The sequence below is a fragment of the Clarias gariepinus genome, chromosome 4 (genome assembly GCF_024256425.1).
Source record: "Clarias gariepinus isolate MV-2021 ecotype Netherlands chromosome 4, CGAR_prim_01v2, whole genome shotgun sequence".
NCBI classification, from domain to species: Eukaryota; Metazoa; Chordata; class Actinopteri; order Siluriformes; family Clariidae; genus Clarias; species Clarias gariepinus.
The window spans coordinates 1,503,479-1,521,524 of NC_071103.1; the positions used below are offsets into that span (position 1 = coordinate 1,503,479).

An 18,046-nucleotide genomic window follows, 5' to 3' on the forward strand; every position below is an offset into this window, starting at 1 on the left:
ACGCGGACATTAACAATAAACATGGTTATTAATAATTAAAGTATAATTGTTGTGAATCAGGAAAACTTGTGTCGTTCGTAGAGCGCCCTCTGCTGCTCGGTACTGAGAAGTACTTCAATATCTGGTGAAGTGCAATAATTATATATTATTATTATTATTATTTATTTATTTATTTTTATATTAATAAAGATATTATTATTACAAAGACTTACTTCACCAATGTACAGCATAGGTATACTTATAAAACAAACTCACTCATCATCCATAACGCTTTATCCTGAGTCAGGGGGAGCCTGGAGACTATACCAGGAGCCTTAGGGCACGAGGCGGGATATTCAATTTAATTTTATTTGTATCACTTTTAACAATTGTCATTGTCGCAAAGCAGCTTAAATTATCATTTAAATGCAGCTTAGACAAATTCACAAACAGTCCAAAGGTAGCAAAAGAAGTACACGGTATATAGCCTTTTGTATATCTTCATATATACTCAGCAAAAAAAGAAACGTCATTTTTTCAGGACTGTGTATTTCAACAATAACGTTGTAAAAATCCAAATAACTTTACAGATCTTCATTGTAAAGAGTTTAAACAATGTTCTCCATGCATGTTCAATTAACCATAATCAATTAATTAACATGCACCTGTGGAATGGTCGTTAAGACCTTAACAGTTTACAGAAAGTAGGCATTTAAGGTCACAGTTCTAAAAATGCAGGACACTAAAGAGACTTGTCTACCGACTGTGAAAAACACCCAAAGAAAGATGCCCAGGGTCCCTGCTTATCTGCGTGAACGTGCATTAGGCATGCTGCAGGGAGGCATGAGGACTGCTGATGTGGCTAGGGCGATAAATCGCCATGTCCGCACCGTGAGACACCTAAGACGGCGCTACAGGGAGACAGGAAGGACAGCTGATCCTCGCAGTGGAAGACCACGTGTAACAACACCCACACAGGATGGGTACATCCGAATATCACACCTGCGTGACAGGTACAGGATGGCCACAACAACTGGCCGAGTCACACCAGGAACACACAATCCCTCCATCAGTGCTCAGACTGTCCGCAATAGGCAGTCCATGAGGAGGAGATGCACTGCAGTACTTCAAGCAGCTGGTGGCCACCAGATACTGACTGGTACTTTTGATTTTGAGCCTCCCTTCATTCAGGGACACATTGGGAAACATTTTTAGTTTATTTTTTATTTTTAGTTTATTTTTAGTGTTCATACAAATATTTACACATTAAGTTTACTGAAAGTAAAAACAGTTGAAAGTCAGAGGACGTTTCCTTTTTTTGCTGAGTGTATATATATATATATATATATATATATATATATATATATATATATATATATATGTATGTAGGTTGGTGTTGTGGACAACTGCAAGTATTTGGGTTTTCACTTGAACAGCAGATTGGACTGGAGGACCAACACTGATGCTGTGTATAAGAGGTTGAGCAGACTTTATTTCCTGAGAAAGCTCAGATCCTTCAACGTATGCAGCAGGAGGCTAGAAATGTTTTATCAGTGTGTTGTGTCGAGTTCCCTTTATAGTGCTGTGGTCTGCGCGGGGAGCAGCATCAGTGCCAGGGATAAAGGCAGGATAAATAAAATCATCTGCAAGGCTGAACACATAATCAGACACAAACTTATCATTGAGGAGACAGAGAGGGACAACAGAACACTGAACAAACTCCTGTCAATTATAGAAAATCTATCCTCCTACATTATCCCATAACTTGCGAGACCTTATCGCAAAGATCAGTTCAGCAAATGTGTGTGTGTGTGTGCATGTGAAAAACTTAAATAAAAGAGGAGAAAGTGTTACTGTGTAAGACGAGGGGTCAACATCCGTGCATGTACTGTTTCCTATGACACTTTGACCATGTGTGTGTCACAGTGGTCGCAGTGTTATAGTGACACACACACATGGTCACGGTGTCATAGTAAATAGTACACGCGTGCACGGATGTTGATTATACCAGAGATGCGCACTAAGACCCATCAGGGGAGACGATTACCCACAATTCCGCAAGTGCAAGAGAGAGAAAAACTGTTGGCTCAGTTGTGATCACGTGACGCTTGGCGTCAAAAAAGAAGCGCATGCGTGATACATGATACCTTGTACTCGTAAACCAAGACTTGTTCGTTTTTTAAATCAAAATTTATTACAAATCTTTGGTCGTCTTGCGAACACTCGCAAACCACCTTACTCGCAATCCAAAGTTTCACTGTATACCCCATTATTCACTGTCACTTTACAAACACATGCATACACTGACAATTTTATTTATTTTTCTTTATTTTGAATTGCCAGTTTGCAATCTGATTTACTAAGTAGCATCATTTGCAATCTATCTATCTATCTATCTATCTATCTATCTATCTATCTATCTATCTATCTATCTATCTACAGGATCATCTATCTATCTACAGTATCGATCCATCTATCTATCTATCTATCTATCTATCTATCTATCTATCTACAGTATCTATCTATCTATCTATCTATCTATCTATCTATCTATCTATCTACAGTATCTATCTATCTATCTATTTTCTTGTTGCTTATCAATATAAATGTGCTTATTAGTGCAGCAAAATCAATTTTTAAAAGATAACTCTTGTAAAACTGTGGTTTTAAATAATGCACATTTATATTCAGATCTCCATGTGCAGGTAAAGGTTGTGACACACACACACACACACACACATATATATATATATATATATATATATATATATATATATATACATATTGTATATATAAATTACTTATACAAATAACTATTCACAGTTACAAAAAATAAGATATACAGTATAAGGAAATATCTAGTAAAGGATATGGAAATAAAAAACAACTGATAGAGAGAACCAACAAATAAATAAAGAATGGAAAAATATAGAGAAACATAAGTAGTGTTTAATTGATTAAATCTGAATGTCGAGACACTAACAGTGAGGATTTGAAATGAGTTCAAAAGGTTTTGTATTTCACAGAAGAAGGGAGATATATTAGGAAGTGATTTAGGATAATTATAGATGTAGAATTTGGCCATTAACATATAAAAGTGGACAGTGGATTCAAATAATTTGTTACTGAGGCGGAAAAAGATAATTAGATCCTTTAACGTGGAATTAAAAGATTTATGAATACAATTATTTTCATATAATTTTAAAGTTGCCACCAAAAACATTGTATCACTTCACAATAATAATAATAATAATAATAATAAAAGTGAGGAATCCATTCTTTTAGTTTTATTCTCCCTGTTGGTTGCAGAATTTCCACGAACAGGATAAATAAATACAGTGTAATATTTATGAGGTGAACTTCTTTAACCTTGTCAGGAATATGAAACTAGTATGAAATAAATGTTTTTTTTTTTAAATACTTTTTATTATTTAAGACCAATAAAGTGAACTTTTCTGGAGGTTCTTGTTGAGATCATGAACGGTTTGATGTGGATGTTTATCGCTTCCGTCTCTGTGTTTATCTTTCTTCCGCCTCGGGTCTGTGACGTCACCGTACGCGTGCTGCCACCGACCAATCAGACTCCGGCGCGCACGGCCCCTCCTCTCCTTCCTCGCTGCTCGTCAACGTCGCGGAGCGCTAGTGGCTGAGAGAAGGGCCGGAGGGCGTGGCTCAGATGTAAAGCGACCAATCCTGCGCAAGATGCAAATCGGGTTTGAAGTGTCGCGCGGGAGATCTGAGTTTCGCGCGCCCGAGTCCCCGCCAGCTTCCTGGCGCCATTCTCCCTCCGTCCAGCGCGCGGCGCAGCGGCCCCCGAGCTCGGCGCTAACTTCTTAAATCCGAGCCATCTGCGCGTTTATCGGTCTAATATCACCCGGAGCGCGGCCAGGGCGGCAGGGCACGGGCTCATCGTTCATGCCAGGGCAGTATTTCCTGCATTAAAGCAGCGCATCGGGGTGAAAAACTCGGTCGGAAGAGAGAAAGAGAAGCGCCACACACACACACACACACACAGAGGAGGCGCGTTGGAGACGATGAGAAGAGCGATCTCAGCCGCGGCCCCGGACAGTCTGATCATTACCGGGGTCGGTGCGAACACACACACCACCACCTACATCCACATCATCACCCCGCCGCCGCTGCCCGCACCGCCGCCGCGCCTCACACACACTCCCGCCGCCGCCGTGTGTGTGTCCGAGTCTCCGGCCGCGAGCCTCTACACCACCCCCACCGGCACCGGACAGAGCGGACAGAGACCTGCGCTGGGACGGCCTCCGGTAACACCGACTAACTGCACCGGGGACAGGGGGGGGCCAAAACATTTAATCACACCCCGCACACGGGCTAACGCTAACCGACTAGCCCACACACAGCTGCAACTTCATACACACACACACACACCTCGAATCCGTGGCCGCATCTCTACTCCAGGGTTTAATGAACTTTAATTTACTCTCGTATTGTTTAATTAACGCGTTCTGTAGTCATGGTAACGGAGCAGGGTCCAAACAGGAAGTAGTTTTCCTGCAGAGAATTAAACCTCATCAGTAAAAAGTGACACAGGAAGTCAGGAGGGGTTTAGTCTAACCCTGTGTCTCATACACAACACAACGAATTAACTCGTTCCTGCAGTGTGTGTGTGTGTGTGGGTTGGGGAATTCGATCCACATCTCTGGATTGGATTGGATCTAATCCAGAAATCTGTCATTTTTCTGCCTGGTATGATGATGTGTGACGTCAGAAAAAACAGGAAGTTGAAAAGTGACGCAGGAAGACATCAAAGACTCATTATCACGCTTTAAAAAGTAAAATAATTAATAAAGGCAGATGAGCTGCGCAATAAGTTAAAATTTGGACGCGTACAGAAACCATAAAAATATTAAAGTTGTTTTGTTGATCAATTTTGTTATTTATTGTTTGCGTTTATTAGCGTCTCTGTTAGCGGTGGTGTCTAAACAGGAAGTAGTTCAGGGGGGAAAAACTAAAATTTACGCAAGAGTGCGTCGCGGCTTTATCTAATGTTTAACGAAATCTTTACGAACCTTTTACAAACCAAAAAGTAATAATTGCATATTTTTCCCAATATTATTTCTCTGCATTTATTAGATAAGAAATTTATAGTCAAACAGGCTTGTACAAAAAAGTGTTAGTTTGTTTTGAAGTAAATGAGTTAAATTGTTTCTGAAGACTGACCAGTGCTTTTAGAGCGACCCAATGATACAAATCTAAATATGATATTTTATATACACATGGTTAGTTTAACTATTGTAATTTTGGTGTGTTTTCAGTGTAACACTAGTGCTAATTATGATATCGAAACAGGAAGTCGTAGTCGATGTTTGAGGACATCACACACTTGGCTAACGCCTTAACTTCTTTCCTTTACACACTCATTACAGTACCTCAGACTCTCTTTGAGTTTGGCTTCACATGGAACCTGATATCGCGTCACTAATTCCATCTGCACTTAGTAGCCACTCTCAGTACAACAAAAAGTGATATGAAGCAGCTGTTCAAACAGCTGGAGTGTTGAACTCGCTAGCTAGTTAGCCAGTAATCTACGTTACAGTTTAGTCTTGCTAACAGGAACGACATGAATCACAAATTAGAGAAATGTTTGGGTTTCTGGTCCGCGCACAGCTCTGCTTCAGGAACGATTTAAGTTTGGATATTTAAAAAGTTATGTTTTGCTAGTTGTAGATTCTCATATTAGGAACAATCCAATTGTTAGAATTTGTGGCGAGTTTATTCCCTTTTTTCTGCTTGTAATCTAAATTTACTGTTTCTTCATTTTAATGTCAAATGTTATTTATTTTTAATAATGTTACTGATGCCTTACATTACATCATATATGTAAATATACCACAATATGCTGGTCTTAGTCTTTTCGTAACCTTAATATCACAATCTACAGCCCAGTGCTGCACAACTAACCGTGTAAAAAAAGAAGAAGAAAAAAAGTAAATTACGGTACGCACTGGTGTGATTATTTAATTGCAAAAGGCTGCAATTTATCACTGATAATATGAACATAGTCGGGAATCTCGGTAGATTTTTTTACTCTAACGTGCGTATTTGCTTATAAATATCAAGAAACATTTAATTTTTTAATAATTACCCCCAATAAATCTGTTTAAATACAAAATGGTGCATTTAATATTTACATATCGCAGTTTAAATCACAACTGCAGTATTACACAGTAATCAATGTTATTATTGTTAGATTATTTATTTTTAAAACAAATCATCCAGCTCTGCTACAGACTTTACTTCTTGTGACCTTCAATATCAGAACCTATGACCTTATTCCTTGTAATATCAGATGTATTAACTTTTTCCGGATTCTAAAGCCAGTTAGTTTTAATGCTGCGCTCTAAATTAAGTTGCTTGTGTGTAAGATTTTCCAGTTTAACATGAGTTGATGGACGTCTACGATGGCGGGGGTTTCTCTGTCGGTTATTTGCTTAATATTTGCAAAATATTCGTCTGGAATACAAACGAGGTTGAACTAAATCCCAGACAGGAACGCCAGACTTTTTTTCCAGCTGCAGTTTTCCATCTGCTTTGCTTTTGTTTTATTGCTGATCTCACATTAGTAGAGCTGTGAAAGCAACATGGTTGCTGATCTTGTCTGAATGTCTTATGAACGCCGTCCACAGGCGAAGAGGCGCTTGGCTCTCGATGACTCGGATCACGTCTACACAAGTGAAGTAGCGAAAACCCCCAAGACCCAGAATGGAGGCCCGCTGGCTGTGCTGAAGGGCAACAAAAGTAAGAACCGATCCAGTTCTGGTTGGATTCAAACTGAATGGTGATGACAGTCTTAGCATTTAATTTTAGTGCTGATTGTGTTACTACGGGGTAAAAAAGTAATGATACTGTTACTGCACCAGACTTTTTTATTTTTCTGTTAAAGCTTATATGTTTTGTTCTTATAGCATTTTGCAAAAGAAATGTAAAAAAATGTGGCTTCTGTATATATATTTTCTCTATGTACTGTATAAAGATCTTAGTTAAGGTGGGTGTTGAGTGTTTTGGATGAATGACGCCCCAAGTTTTCCATTTATTGTTAATTTTAACAAAATACGTACTAGCTACTATCCAAAGGAATCAGGTGTCTGATAAAATGTAAGGAATTGTTGTTGTTGATGTGGTGTTGTTGTTGATGTGGTGTTGAGTCTTCTCATAACTTCTCCACGTAGCTCCCAAGTCTCCGTCAGAGAAGACTCGCTACGACACGTCCCTGGGCCTCCTGACGAAGAAGTTCGTGCAGCTGTTGGGCCAGTCATCAGACGGCGTGGTGGATCTCAACCAGGCGGCCGAGGCACTCAACGTCCAGAAGCGACGTCTCTATGACATCACCAACGTCCTGGAGGGGGTGCACCTCATCAAGAAAAAGTCCAAAAACAACATACAGTGGATGTACGTAGAACTAGGAGATGGGGTGCATTCACGTCCTGATCCTTCTTTCTAACATGAAATTTAAATTGCTGCTTCGAATAATAAGTACATCGCAGTAGGTGTGGCTCCGCGCCCAATGCGCGCACACGTGCCTGCACGCTTAAGATTACCACACTTCCTGTTTGTAAGCAGGAAATGAATATAGAGGCGCAAATACTTTTGCTTGCTGTGGTAATATTGGTTGTAAACATGCTTAAACACTGCAGCATGGCATACGTTTGCTGCGATATCTCTGTGCATCTTTGTATATGCTCACTCGGGTTGTTAGGGTGTGGGGCTTTCCTGGGGTGATAACGTGTATGCAAATGTCGATAATGCAGAGCGGTGCAGATCTTTCAGACGTCAGGCCGAGGAACCAGGACACCAGCCAAGAGCCCCAGCGTAGAGTGTAGGGCATTTAAAAAAGTGCAATAAAGGAAATGATGTGATCCGTATGATCAGGGCTCGATGTTAACTTTTGAATTTCTTTCAAACGGTAAGTAATTAGTTCACCTCGCACCAGGCCACTAGTCCGTTTGAACGACTTTGTCTAAAAACAAATCTGAGATTTTTGTTCCTATTATACACTGCCCAGCCCCCCAAAAAAGTTGATAACATTTTGATACTCTGGTGATTCAGTACATTCAGGTGGTCAGCTGACTTCATTTTTATTGCCCCAAAACGTTACTGAGTCTCGACCTGAGTAACTGATCAACCCCAGATCATAACACTGTCTCCAGAGGCTTGTACAGTGGACATGTCCTTCCCTTCTTACCCTGACACGCCCATCACTCTGGAATAGGCTCAGTCTGGACTCATCAGGTCACATGACCCTTTTACATCACTCCAAAGTCCAGTCTTTATGATCCCTAACGAACTGAAGCCTTTTTTTCTAATGACTTTCACTCCGTACCAGAGTTTGTGACACATGCACGCTATACATGACGAAAAGAGTATAAAGATTTTTTGATCAGAATTCGCTTCTTAATAGTAATGATCAGGTTACATCATAGTTACCAGATGAAAAAACTACTTTTGAAATAAACTCAGAGCCATGTGGAGTGTGGCTTACACACTAAAAGAGCCACTGGGAGCCACAAAACCCTTTTGACATCTAAAATAAGTAAAACACTGCATATATCGTTTTTTTTTTTATTTTTTTTTTTACCTTCATGCTATGTATAAAAAAACTATAGTGTGCATTTATAAAATCAATGAATAGCTACAGAGTAAATTAAATCGTATGTCTGTAAAAAGAAAAAAAAAATTAAACTGAGGGGAAAAAAAGTAGTTGGGTTGAAGGTCGCTTTCCAATAAAATCCTCAGTGTCTATTTGAGTCCAACTCGCATTTATGAAATAAATAAAAACCCAAACTTAAATTATCCACCTGCAGCCAAACCAAAAATGCCATCTGCTTCTGTGTGACATCATCTTTTTATTACATGTACTGGAGCGTGCAGTCAGCCGTCACCCTGAATAAAAAAGGACTTTTTATATAGATCACGTGCCGGCAGGTGTCGCACATCGGCAGCTAATTAAACATAATTAAGTAAATGAAACATTATTTTATTGTTACAAGATCACCCATAATCTTCTAATTTATAAATGCATATAAAAAACTAACAAATTATAATAAAAAATAAAAAACTAATTAAATCATTTATTTTCCAAGGCCACAGGGAGTCGCAGCAGAGGGATTAAAGACATACGGCTCCGGAGCCAAAGGTCGCCGAGCCCTGGTCTAGTCAGATGGACCATGTTAAGGTCGAGGCGGATGAATGGTCTGATCGTTGACGAAGGAGCCTAAACAAATTATTCATGAAAACATTTCACAAAATGCCATTAAAAAACACATACATGTGAAAGCTGTTGGTGGAAATGTATAACTTTAAAAACTTATTAGCTGAAACTTTTTTTTTTTTTTACCTTGGGCATTTGCTAGAAAGGTACAGTCCATGCTGTAAAACATTGATATAGTATGTACACTAAAGTTAATAAATTTGATCATGATGACCACCTGCCTAATCTTCTGACGGACTTCCGTGTGCCACCAAAACCTGACCTGCTAATTAATAGACGCTACATGATTCCACCAAAGCGTTAGTATCAGATCCCTAACATCCAGTTCTTTGTGAGATGGAGCTGGAACAATTTGAATTCTTTGATTCTGCATATGTCACAGATCCGCGGTCAGATTGAGATCTGAGCAAAATGATGGTCAGGGCTACCACCTTGAACTTGCGTTCCACAAACTGTTCCTTAATTATGTACAATGTGGCAGGGTGCTTTGTTCTCCTGAAGGAGACTACTGCCAATAGGGAACAGGGTGTACCGTGTACAACTTGGTTTTATATGTGGGTAAAAATTAAAGAATAATGTGGCACAAATCATACCTACATATATCATACATATCATACGGACCTTGTGAACTAGTATGAAGATGTATTTACTTTTAGCGACTTCATAGCACTTTTGTACATCATCCTAGATAAAGAGGAACGGCAAATACCATTATCCGTATCCCAGACCTTGACGTGCATGGGCATTGCAAGTTATCAGAGTTATTCAGGCCATTTCTCAATGTTTATGATAAAGTTTTTGCTCATCCATGTATAAACAACATATCGTGGTAACCTTGATGTAGTGCTAATAAACGTGCCTCATTAACATGTGAACTAAGCCTCTGTTTTTGTATGGTTTGTTAGGGGCTGTAACCTTTCGGAGGTTGGTGGAGTCCTGAACCATAAACAGACTTTAAGCAGCGAAGTGGCTCAGCTGGTGCAGGAGGAACGCAAACTCGATGAGCTGATCCAAAGATGCACGCAAGACGTCAAGCAGATGACGGAGTCAACGCAGAGTCAGAAATATCCTTTCCATCATGCTGGTGTGACTGCGTCTTTGCTTCTTGACCTGTTGCTTATCTGCTGTTTTCTGTGTGGATTTCTGTTAACTATTTAGATGTTAAAGATCAAAGGGATGTTTAGAGGGAAGTATTGGAAAGGGCATGAGTGGGATTGCTCTGGTCAGAGTAAAACTTCACCTAAATCGTTCACGAGGACGTTGGGCTGGTAGTGGTCACAGAATGGCGTATGGGAGTAAAGAAACTGGTCATCCTGGAATTAGGGCGATTGCGAGCTTGGTTCTTCTTGACGGGTGGGGTTAAGAGGAATAATTTTGCTGGCTGGCGTTACCTGCAGCACAAAAAGTGGTCTGCTACATGCATATGACTGTTAACACATTATTTTGATTCATTTCTTTTTATTATTATTTTTTTTATTTCAAAGATCCAACCTACTGTATAAACCAGGTTGAAGGGTCCAACAGTGGCAACATTTCAAATTAAGGGAACCCAAAAGCACCGTTTGATGTCTGAAGTCTTCCCCGTCAACACACGAGCAGGACTTTTGTATAAGTAGTTTGCTTGTTAATATAAAAAAAAAAAAAAAAAAAACAGTGCTTTCGCCGCATAGATTCGGGGCACTCTGTGTGGGGAAATACTGGCTTTCATTACAGAATTTTAGGGGCCCTTGGCATGGGAGTAGGTAGAGTGGTTGAATGGGGTGTGATGGAGATTCTTCTTGATATTAGGTTTGGAGCAATTATTTAGGGGAAGCTTGATTCATCTTGTTGAGGAACATGCGTAGTCATGGTTTCTTGTATCTTCTGTATGTTGTAATTTAATTTGTATTATGTTGTGGTTCTTTAACTTTTCCTACATTTGCTTATGTAACGTATCAAGACCTCAGACGGGACCAGAGTCTGAAAGATCAGACGGTTATTGTCGTCAGAGCTCCGTCTGAGACCAAGTTAGAGGTGCCCGATCCACAAGAGGTCAGTCATTACTTGTGATTTGTTGCATTTTTCTTTTCTTTGTGCTGTGAAACTCAGTGAACTCTTCCAAAGCCTTATGTATTTTTTTTATTTTTTTTATCCAAAGTCCAGTTTCTATAGCTGTGATGTTTAAATTCCCCCTTTAGGGCTTGCAGGTTCACCTCACCAGTACAAAAGGGCCAATAGATGTCTTTTTGTGTCCTGATGAGAACACCCCCGACAGTCCAGTGAAGAATCAGACTGCGAGTTCGAATGAAAACTCGTCTTCTTTTGTGAAAGTTTTAGAAGGTAGCTTGCTTTGGAGATTTACCAAGTTTAAAAATAAGCGGCTCTACATTTTATTTTTATTTTTTTCTGTTTTAAACCATTCCCCCCTTTCCGTCTTTACCTGCAGATGGCAACTCCAGTCGTTCAGGCCCAGCAGTGACGGTTACCAACCTGTCGCCTATTACATCCACCTACACCAGCTTGCTGCAACAAACTGAGGATCAGAACCCATACTCCGAATCGCCCTTCATCAGCCTGGGCTCGCCACCGCTTAGTGATGACTACCTCATGAGCCTGGGAGAAGGAGAGGGCATTTCTGATCTCTTCGATGACCTTGACCGACTCCCCAATCTGGATGATCTTCTATGCAACTAAATCGGACCTCTTGGACCGACGGAAGCGTGCGGATTTGATTCAGTATATGTCCTTGATTCTGGAGTCTGGTAAGGTGCATCCTGAATTAAGAGACACTTGGTCTACACAATGGTCTACTCACTTCCAGCCTAAAGGTTCCTTGAAGAACCCAGGTGTTACTTGAGTTAACATTTTCCATTCAATCAAGAAAGTAAAGATTATATTGAGGACCACTGCTTCAGTGATGCACCTAATGCAGGGTGGATCTCGAAGCTTGTCCTCTATAACTGCCTCAGGATTCTCCATCATGGATCTCAATCCTGGATGAAGAGAAAAGGGGAACCCATCATTGTTCCTACACCACTTGGAGATAAAGCTTTCGGTTTTCCCATCGAACTGGGACTTTTTATACCCTGTTTTGCAACTTTGTGCTCTTGCTAACCAAGATCTTCCAACTTGGAGAAGCCTTGAATTGGAAGTTGGAGAACATCTCTTTACTTCCTTGTCTCTCCTTCAGCATGTAGGTCCTCCTTTCCAAAATTTAACGAATAACATTTGACTTTGGATAGTTCCTGGATTGTTTTTTTTTTTATCTCCTCAGTATTGATTGAGGACGTATCATTTAATTTTCATTGATTGAGGACGTTGACTTCTGCATTTCATCATACCTGAAGGTGAACATGACCTCCCGGTAAAGACCCAGGTGAATGGGTCCATGGAATAAATCAGGTTCTGTGTAGAACTACACAGCAACGCCTACATCACGTTCTGCTGTCTGTTTCGTTCCCATGGCGATGGGATATGAGCAGACATGATTCATGAGCTGCTCTTTATTGCATCAGTGCTGCTGCAGGTTCCTTACACTCCCTCGTGTGAGGAATCACTTCATTGTTCGCATCAACGCGTAACGATGAAGTATAAATTTGTCCAATTTAGCCTTGATCCAAAGGTCTTCAGAGACCAAAGGGTAAATTTGTGATGCCACTGAAAGGGTCTCCGACTGATTTGGAGTTCAGATGGATTTGAGGATAAACATCTGTCCCAGTGGTGGGTTTTATTTCAGTTTTGGAAGTGCACTTTAGAACTCTTTAGCATGGATGTATGTTTACCAAGCGGTCATCCTAGCAGAAATGATTTTTAGACGTTTTTATGAATTGAATTTGTTGCTTTGGGGAATTAGTTTTTTTACAAGAACTGACCGATATTCGCATGTTTTTACATGAAGGCCCGGTGTCCTTGAATTAGAAGCCTTTTGTTATGTACAAGTAGTACGGTACATAAAAAAATTTAAGAAAAACTTCACATTTGGACTTCTCTATGTCCCCTCCTAATTATCAGACAGCATTTGGTGTCTGATCTTCAGGTTACGAAATCTCTAGGAGAACCAGGATGACGTCTCCACTGAAACACACCTACCCAAATTCTAAACTCTAACAGATTATATTGAAAGTTTTAAAACTCCCAAATAAAAGTTGTTAGCTGAATTAACTAAATTAAATTTTTTCCTTTCTATTTTTTGAGAAGTAGTGTTTGAAACGTTCTCGCCTGTACTGAGTGGTCTGAAACTTTGCCTTTGTGTTAAGGGGAAACTCTGTTGTGTGACCTATTGATTCTTTTAAGTATGTTCTTGATAAGTTAATGTTTTTCCATGTGTCGTGTACCATGCTAGAATAATTCCACAAAGATCTTAATCAACATATAGTACAATAATAATTCAGTTCAGCTAATGTCAGCCAGTGGATACAGTATCACTGATATTGGGCCAAATTCTGCTTGTTTATTCTGATCACTAGGTAATAAACCTACATTACAAACATGTTACTTTAAGATTTCAATATTTTGCAATTAAAAAAAAATTATTTTCTGTACCATTTACAGAAGTACAGTATTTTTATCATTAATTGCAATTAAAGTGATATTTGCAGGTGTGTGTTTATAGATATTTTATTGAACATTGAGGAAAAGTGTTCTCGTTGCTTTTGATTAGTTTTTTTGGGGTAAAAAGAAAAATCTAAACTGTTGTCTGTGTCTTTTTGTGCTGAGTAGTGTTTCAGACCCAGTCCTGATTACTTCGGTGTCTCGGTGCCTTTACCAGCTATGCAGAGATCCAGTTAGGAAAACCTTTAACTCCAGAGCTGGCCTCCACCACGGGAAACATTCATTCTGTATGACGGCGTCATCACTCTACTCATCTGAGGCAGTGTGTTAGTTTATTCCAGGAAACACTGATGTAGTCATAAACTTTATTATAATACACACTGCGTTTAATGAGAGGAATGAGTTTTTATATATATAATATATATATTTTTTTGGTACTTAGTTGACCGATAATTCGACTAGTCATCCTTTCCATAGTCATGCAAACTGATTCAGGACACATCTATTGTTAAGCTGGTTTATTAGTAGTGGTAGATGTCGTGCTTCATTTTTAGTAATTCTTGTACAGTCTTGGTGAAGGAAAAAAGTAAGTGCAATAAAATGGGGAAATAAATATATAGAAATGCATGAGGTGGCACTGTGGCTTAGTGCTTGGCACGTTCACCCTGCCTCTTCAGGGTCGAGGGTTCGATTCCCACCTCTCTGTTTGTGTGTGTAGTTTGCATGTTCTCTTGCTTGGTGGTCGCCCTTTGGGTCAGTCCAAAGATGTAGAGATTAGGCTAATTAGCTTTTCCACATTTCCCAGAGTATGAATTTGTCAGGATGAAACATGTGGGGTACACCCCATCCAGGGTGTACCCCACCTCGTGCTCTATGTCTCCTAGGGTAGGCTCCAGGCCCCCTGTGACCCTGGATACAGGATAACGCTTTATAGATAATGAGAGATGCAGGAAAAAATAAGTCCGTTATGTATGCTTCTTTTGGCTTCTTCTGTTAGGGGTTGCAACAGTGGACCATTTGTCTCCATTAACTGTCTACCGTCTCTTTCTTTCTCACTCTAACCTCCTGCATGTCCTCCCTGACCACATCCATAACCCTTCTCTTAGGCCTTCCTCTTCTCCTCCTGCCTGGCAGCTCCATCTCTAACATTCCCTCCTGATACACCCTATAAAATATTATAAAATATAATCTGATCTTTATCCAAGTCAAGGGTATTGACTAATATAATGTGCCTAAAATAATAAATAATACTCAGGTCTTTGAGTTAATGACCTCAAATTAGAGTCAGGTGTTGGCATACCAGGAGTCCTGTTAAGAACATGCGTTGGGAGGAAATGGCAAATTAATGCAGAAAACCGGAACATCAGAAACTTTCAGAAGGTTCATCTACATTTTCTTGTTCCTGTATGTCTGCAGTTCTGCTATGATCCTACAGGTGACGCATTGAAAGGCAGCACATCATCCTGTGTGGGAGAAGTAAAATATGTTAAGTTTAACATATAAGTTTGTTCAGAATTGTAAAATAATCTGAGGGGGAAAATGTAGAAGTGGGAGATTTATAAACTCATGATGTTAACTGAATCAGAATACGGATAGAATTGGCTCATAGCTGGGGATCATATTTCCATCTCCAATAAATAATACATCCTCATCTGTTTATTATTTTGTAGAGACGTCATATTTAATTCCTTTAGATTTCTTAGTGTGTGATGTTGTGTTAATTGTATTTATCCGCAATGAAACTAACTGCAATAGGAAAAAGTTCACTTTATACAAAAAGTCCTGTTTAAGCAAAAAGACAATGAACTCCAACCAGCGAAGTCTACAGAGCTGTGTGTGTGTGTGTGTGTGTGTGTGTGTGTGAAGTCAAGGTCAAGACTGCGGTACATCAGGGAACAGGATCATTAGGTTGGACAGGCAGCTGTTTCCTCATTTTACTAATGAACTATTTACCCAATACACTTAATTATGATGATTTGTGTTATGAAGGCGTGGCTATGACTCGTCTCCTTCCCTCCATACCGTCCTGGCTCGTGCACTGGATCTGGTTCCCTCACCTTAACCCTGGCTTTATATGATTTCTATCACCTCTATTCACTAAACCTGAGTCTGTAGTCTGTTCCTCAACCCTTCACTGTGTTTCAACACCAGCAGTTATTAAAATGAGCTTCTCCACTTCAGTCAGAGGAATCTACTGAGCTTCATGCTTCCTTTAACCGTCTGTTCTCATCGTGTGTTTCCTGAAAGCCCTGAAGGTTGATGTTTAGTGACTAGAACACAAACAGTTTTACACGGCTAGCTTCTAGGAGAATCCTCAGGAGGTTAGGTTTAGTGAAACCATTGCAAAAAAATTAAAAGGTGTGTGTGTGTGTGTGTGTGCGCGCAACAATAGTGGAAAAAAAATTCACTTTTCATGTTTCTCTGACGTGTTACTGCCATGTTGGTTCCATGCTTTTCTTTAAAAAATAAATTGTAACTTAATTATTCACAAGATTATTTAATTAGAATTTAATTCTCTTTTCTTTATGATTCTTCAAGATTTTATTTGTATTGTTTGGAAGAAAAGAAATACATTTTAAAACCGGTGGCCAAATAACTTTAGAGGAAATCCAGCGGAGCGACCAAATCATCGTTCTCCCAGTTTTAATATTATTATTTACTGATTTTTAAATCTGTGATTTTAAGGAACAATAAACATATAAAATCTACCATAACGGATGGAAAACCTCTCCAATATTTATTTACCCCAAATTAATTACCTAATATTGCATTCCATACAGACTTAAATAATTCCTTTGATTGTGTGAAGCTGCTTTGCGACAATGACAATTGTTTAAAGTGATATACAAATAAAATTGAATTGAATTAATATTAATATTTAACGTATCACCTCCGAGTTTCAGTCTTTTGATCATTATTTCTTATCCTCTGTGTTTGTGTTTCTTTAATGGCACACTTTCCTCCTGACTATCTCAATAATAACTGTGTACAATAAGTGTGTGTGTGTGAATAAGGACAGTTTGTTGGTCACAGTGTACTCATTCTTTTTAGCATGAAAGTGGCTGTGTGTAGAATACGGTTTAAAATTGAGTGTTTTGATAAGCTTCACAGTATGACGTCTCTTGAGGGGCAAAAATTTAAATAAATGTCTTTAATAGAACCCCTGTTTTTGTTTTTATTTGTTTTTTTTTTGGTGGGGATTGGTGTATTGAGTGTATTTTGTCCTGTTCTGAAAATTCACCAGATTATAAATAAAAGCAATAAGACACATTCCTCTTTAGTGTCCTTGACTGATAATACACACACACACACACACACATGGCAAACAAAGCCGTACTGTGTATCGTTCTACTTAGAGAAGAGTGTTAATAACGGGCCAAACGGACATGTCTCTCTCCTGGAGTTAGCAGCATTAGCATTTCAGTGTGTATGGACACGAGGTCAGCCGTCTCATGTCTAGACTTTTAGGTCTAACAGTCATGTTTGATTTGACTCTACCCATGTCCGATTGGGAATTGTTTGTGAATTAGATATCTGATTATATTTTCTTGTTGTCCTTACTTGCACAGTATGACTTTTAATCTGACAGAAAGGACATGGCTGACATCAGTGTGTCCATCATGTGCGAAGATTTGCACTTTTAGGGGAAAAAATTGACAAGTTAATGTGGTACTAGAAGAGGAAAATAATCTATAACGCATTTAAATTCAATTCAATTTTATTTGTATAGCACTTTTAACAATTATCATTGTCCCAAAGCAGCTTTACACAGTAAAAAAAAAATGATTTTTTTTTTATGAAATGTACAAAATGTGAATGAATCAAAAAGATTAAATGAAGACCAAGCAAACACTTTTTGAGCAACAAGTAGTGCTGCACAGTTAAATACATAAGAATTGCAATCGCAGTGCAGACCTGTGCAATTATATAACTGCAAATAGCTGCAGTTTATTACACGTAATATACACATAGTCAGGAATTTATATAGAGTTATTCAATAATTTAGACGTGTTTATTTTTTAAACACTTTCATTAATGAAGGTAAACAACCTCTCAATGAGATTATACGGATTCCTTTTATTGTCATTGTACAATACAATTGTAAAACAGAAATAAATATATAGAAGGACCTTGAACCCGTATCACTTTGCTGATGTGAGAAAGATCATCAGTTTGATCTCTTTAGATAAAGATCGAGTCAGATTGTTTTCGAACTCGGACAATAACTCGTAAATGGCCTGGTCTGACTCATGTACCTCTAATAATGTCTGTTTTCCTACCAGTGATGTAATCGTT

At 39.0% G+C, this 18,046-nt stretch overlaps 1 protein-coding gene across 1 annotated transcript; it reads left to right on the plus strand.

The window, feature by feature from the left end:
* Nucleotides 1–3,396: 3,396 nt before the first annotated feature.
* Nucleotides 3,397–13,796, plus strand: LOC128520178 (transcription factor E2F3-like). Its single transcript, XM_053494285.1, has 7 exons — nt 3,397–4,256; nt 6,639–6,750; nt 7,182–7,401; nt 10,126–10,284; nt 11,137–11,251; nt 11,398–11,539; nt 11,646–13,796. The coding sequence occupies exons 1-7, from the start codon at nt 4,014–4,016 to the stop codon at nt 11,891–11,893; spliced, it is 1,239 nt and encodes a 412-aa protein (XP_053350260.1). The 5' UTR covers nt 3,397–4,013; the 3' UTR covers nt 11,894–13,796.
* The last annotated feature ends 4,250 nt before the right edge of the window (nt 13,797–18,046 follow it).

What these genes read in the sequence shown, in the direction of transcription:
- LOC128520178 (XM_053494285.1), top strand. Translation starts at nt 4,014, where the DNA reads ATGAGAAGAGCGATCTCAGCCGCGGCCCCGGACAGTCTGATCATTACC. An exon ending in TGTGCTGAAGGGCAACAAAA is followed by an intron (nt 6,751 to 7,181) that starts GTAAGAACCGAT and finishes TTCTCCACGTAG; the next exon opens with CTCCCAAGTCTCCGTCAGAG. An exon ending in AAAAACAACATACAGTGGAT is followed by an intron (nt 7,402 to 10,125) that starts GTACGTAGAACT and finishes ATGGTTTGTTAG; the next exon opens with GGGCTGTAACCTTTCGGAGG.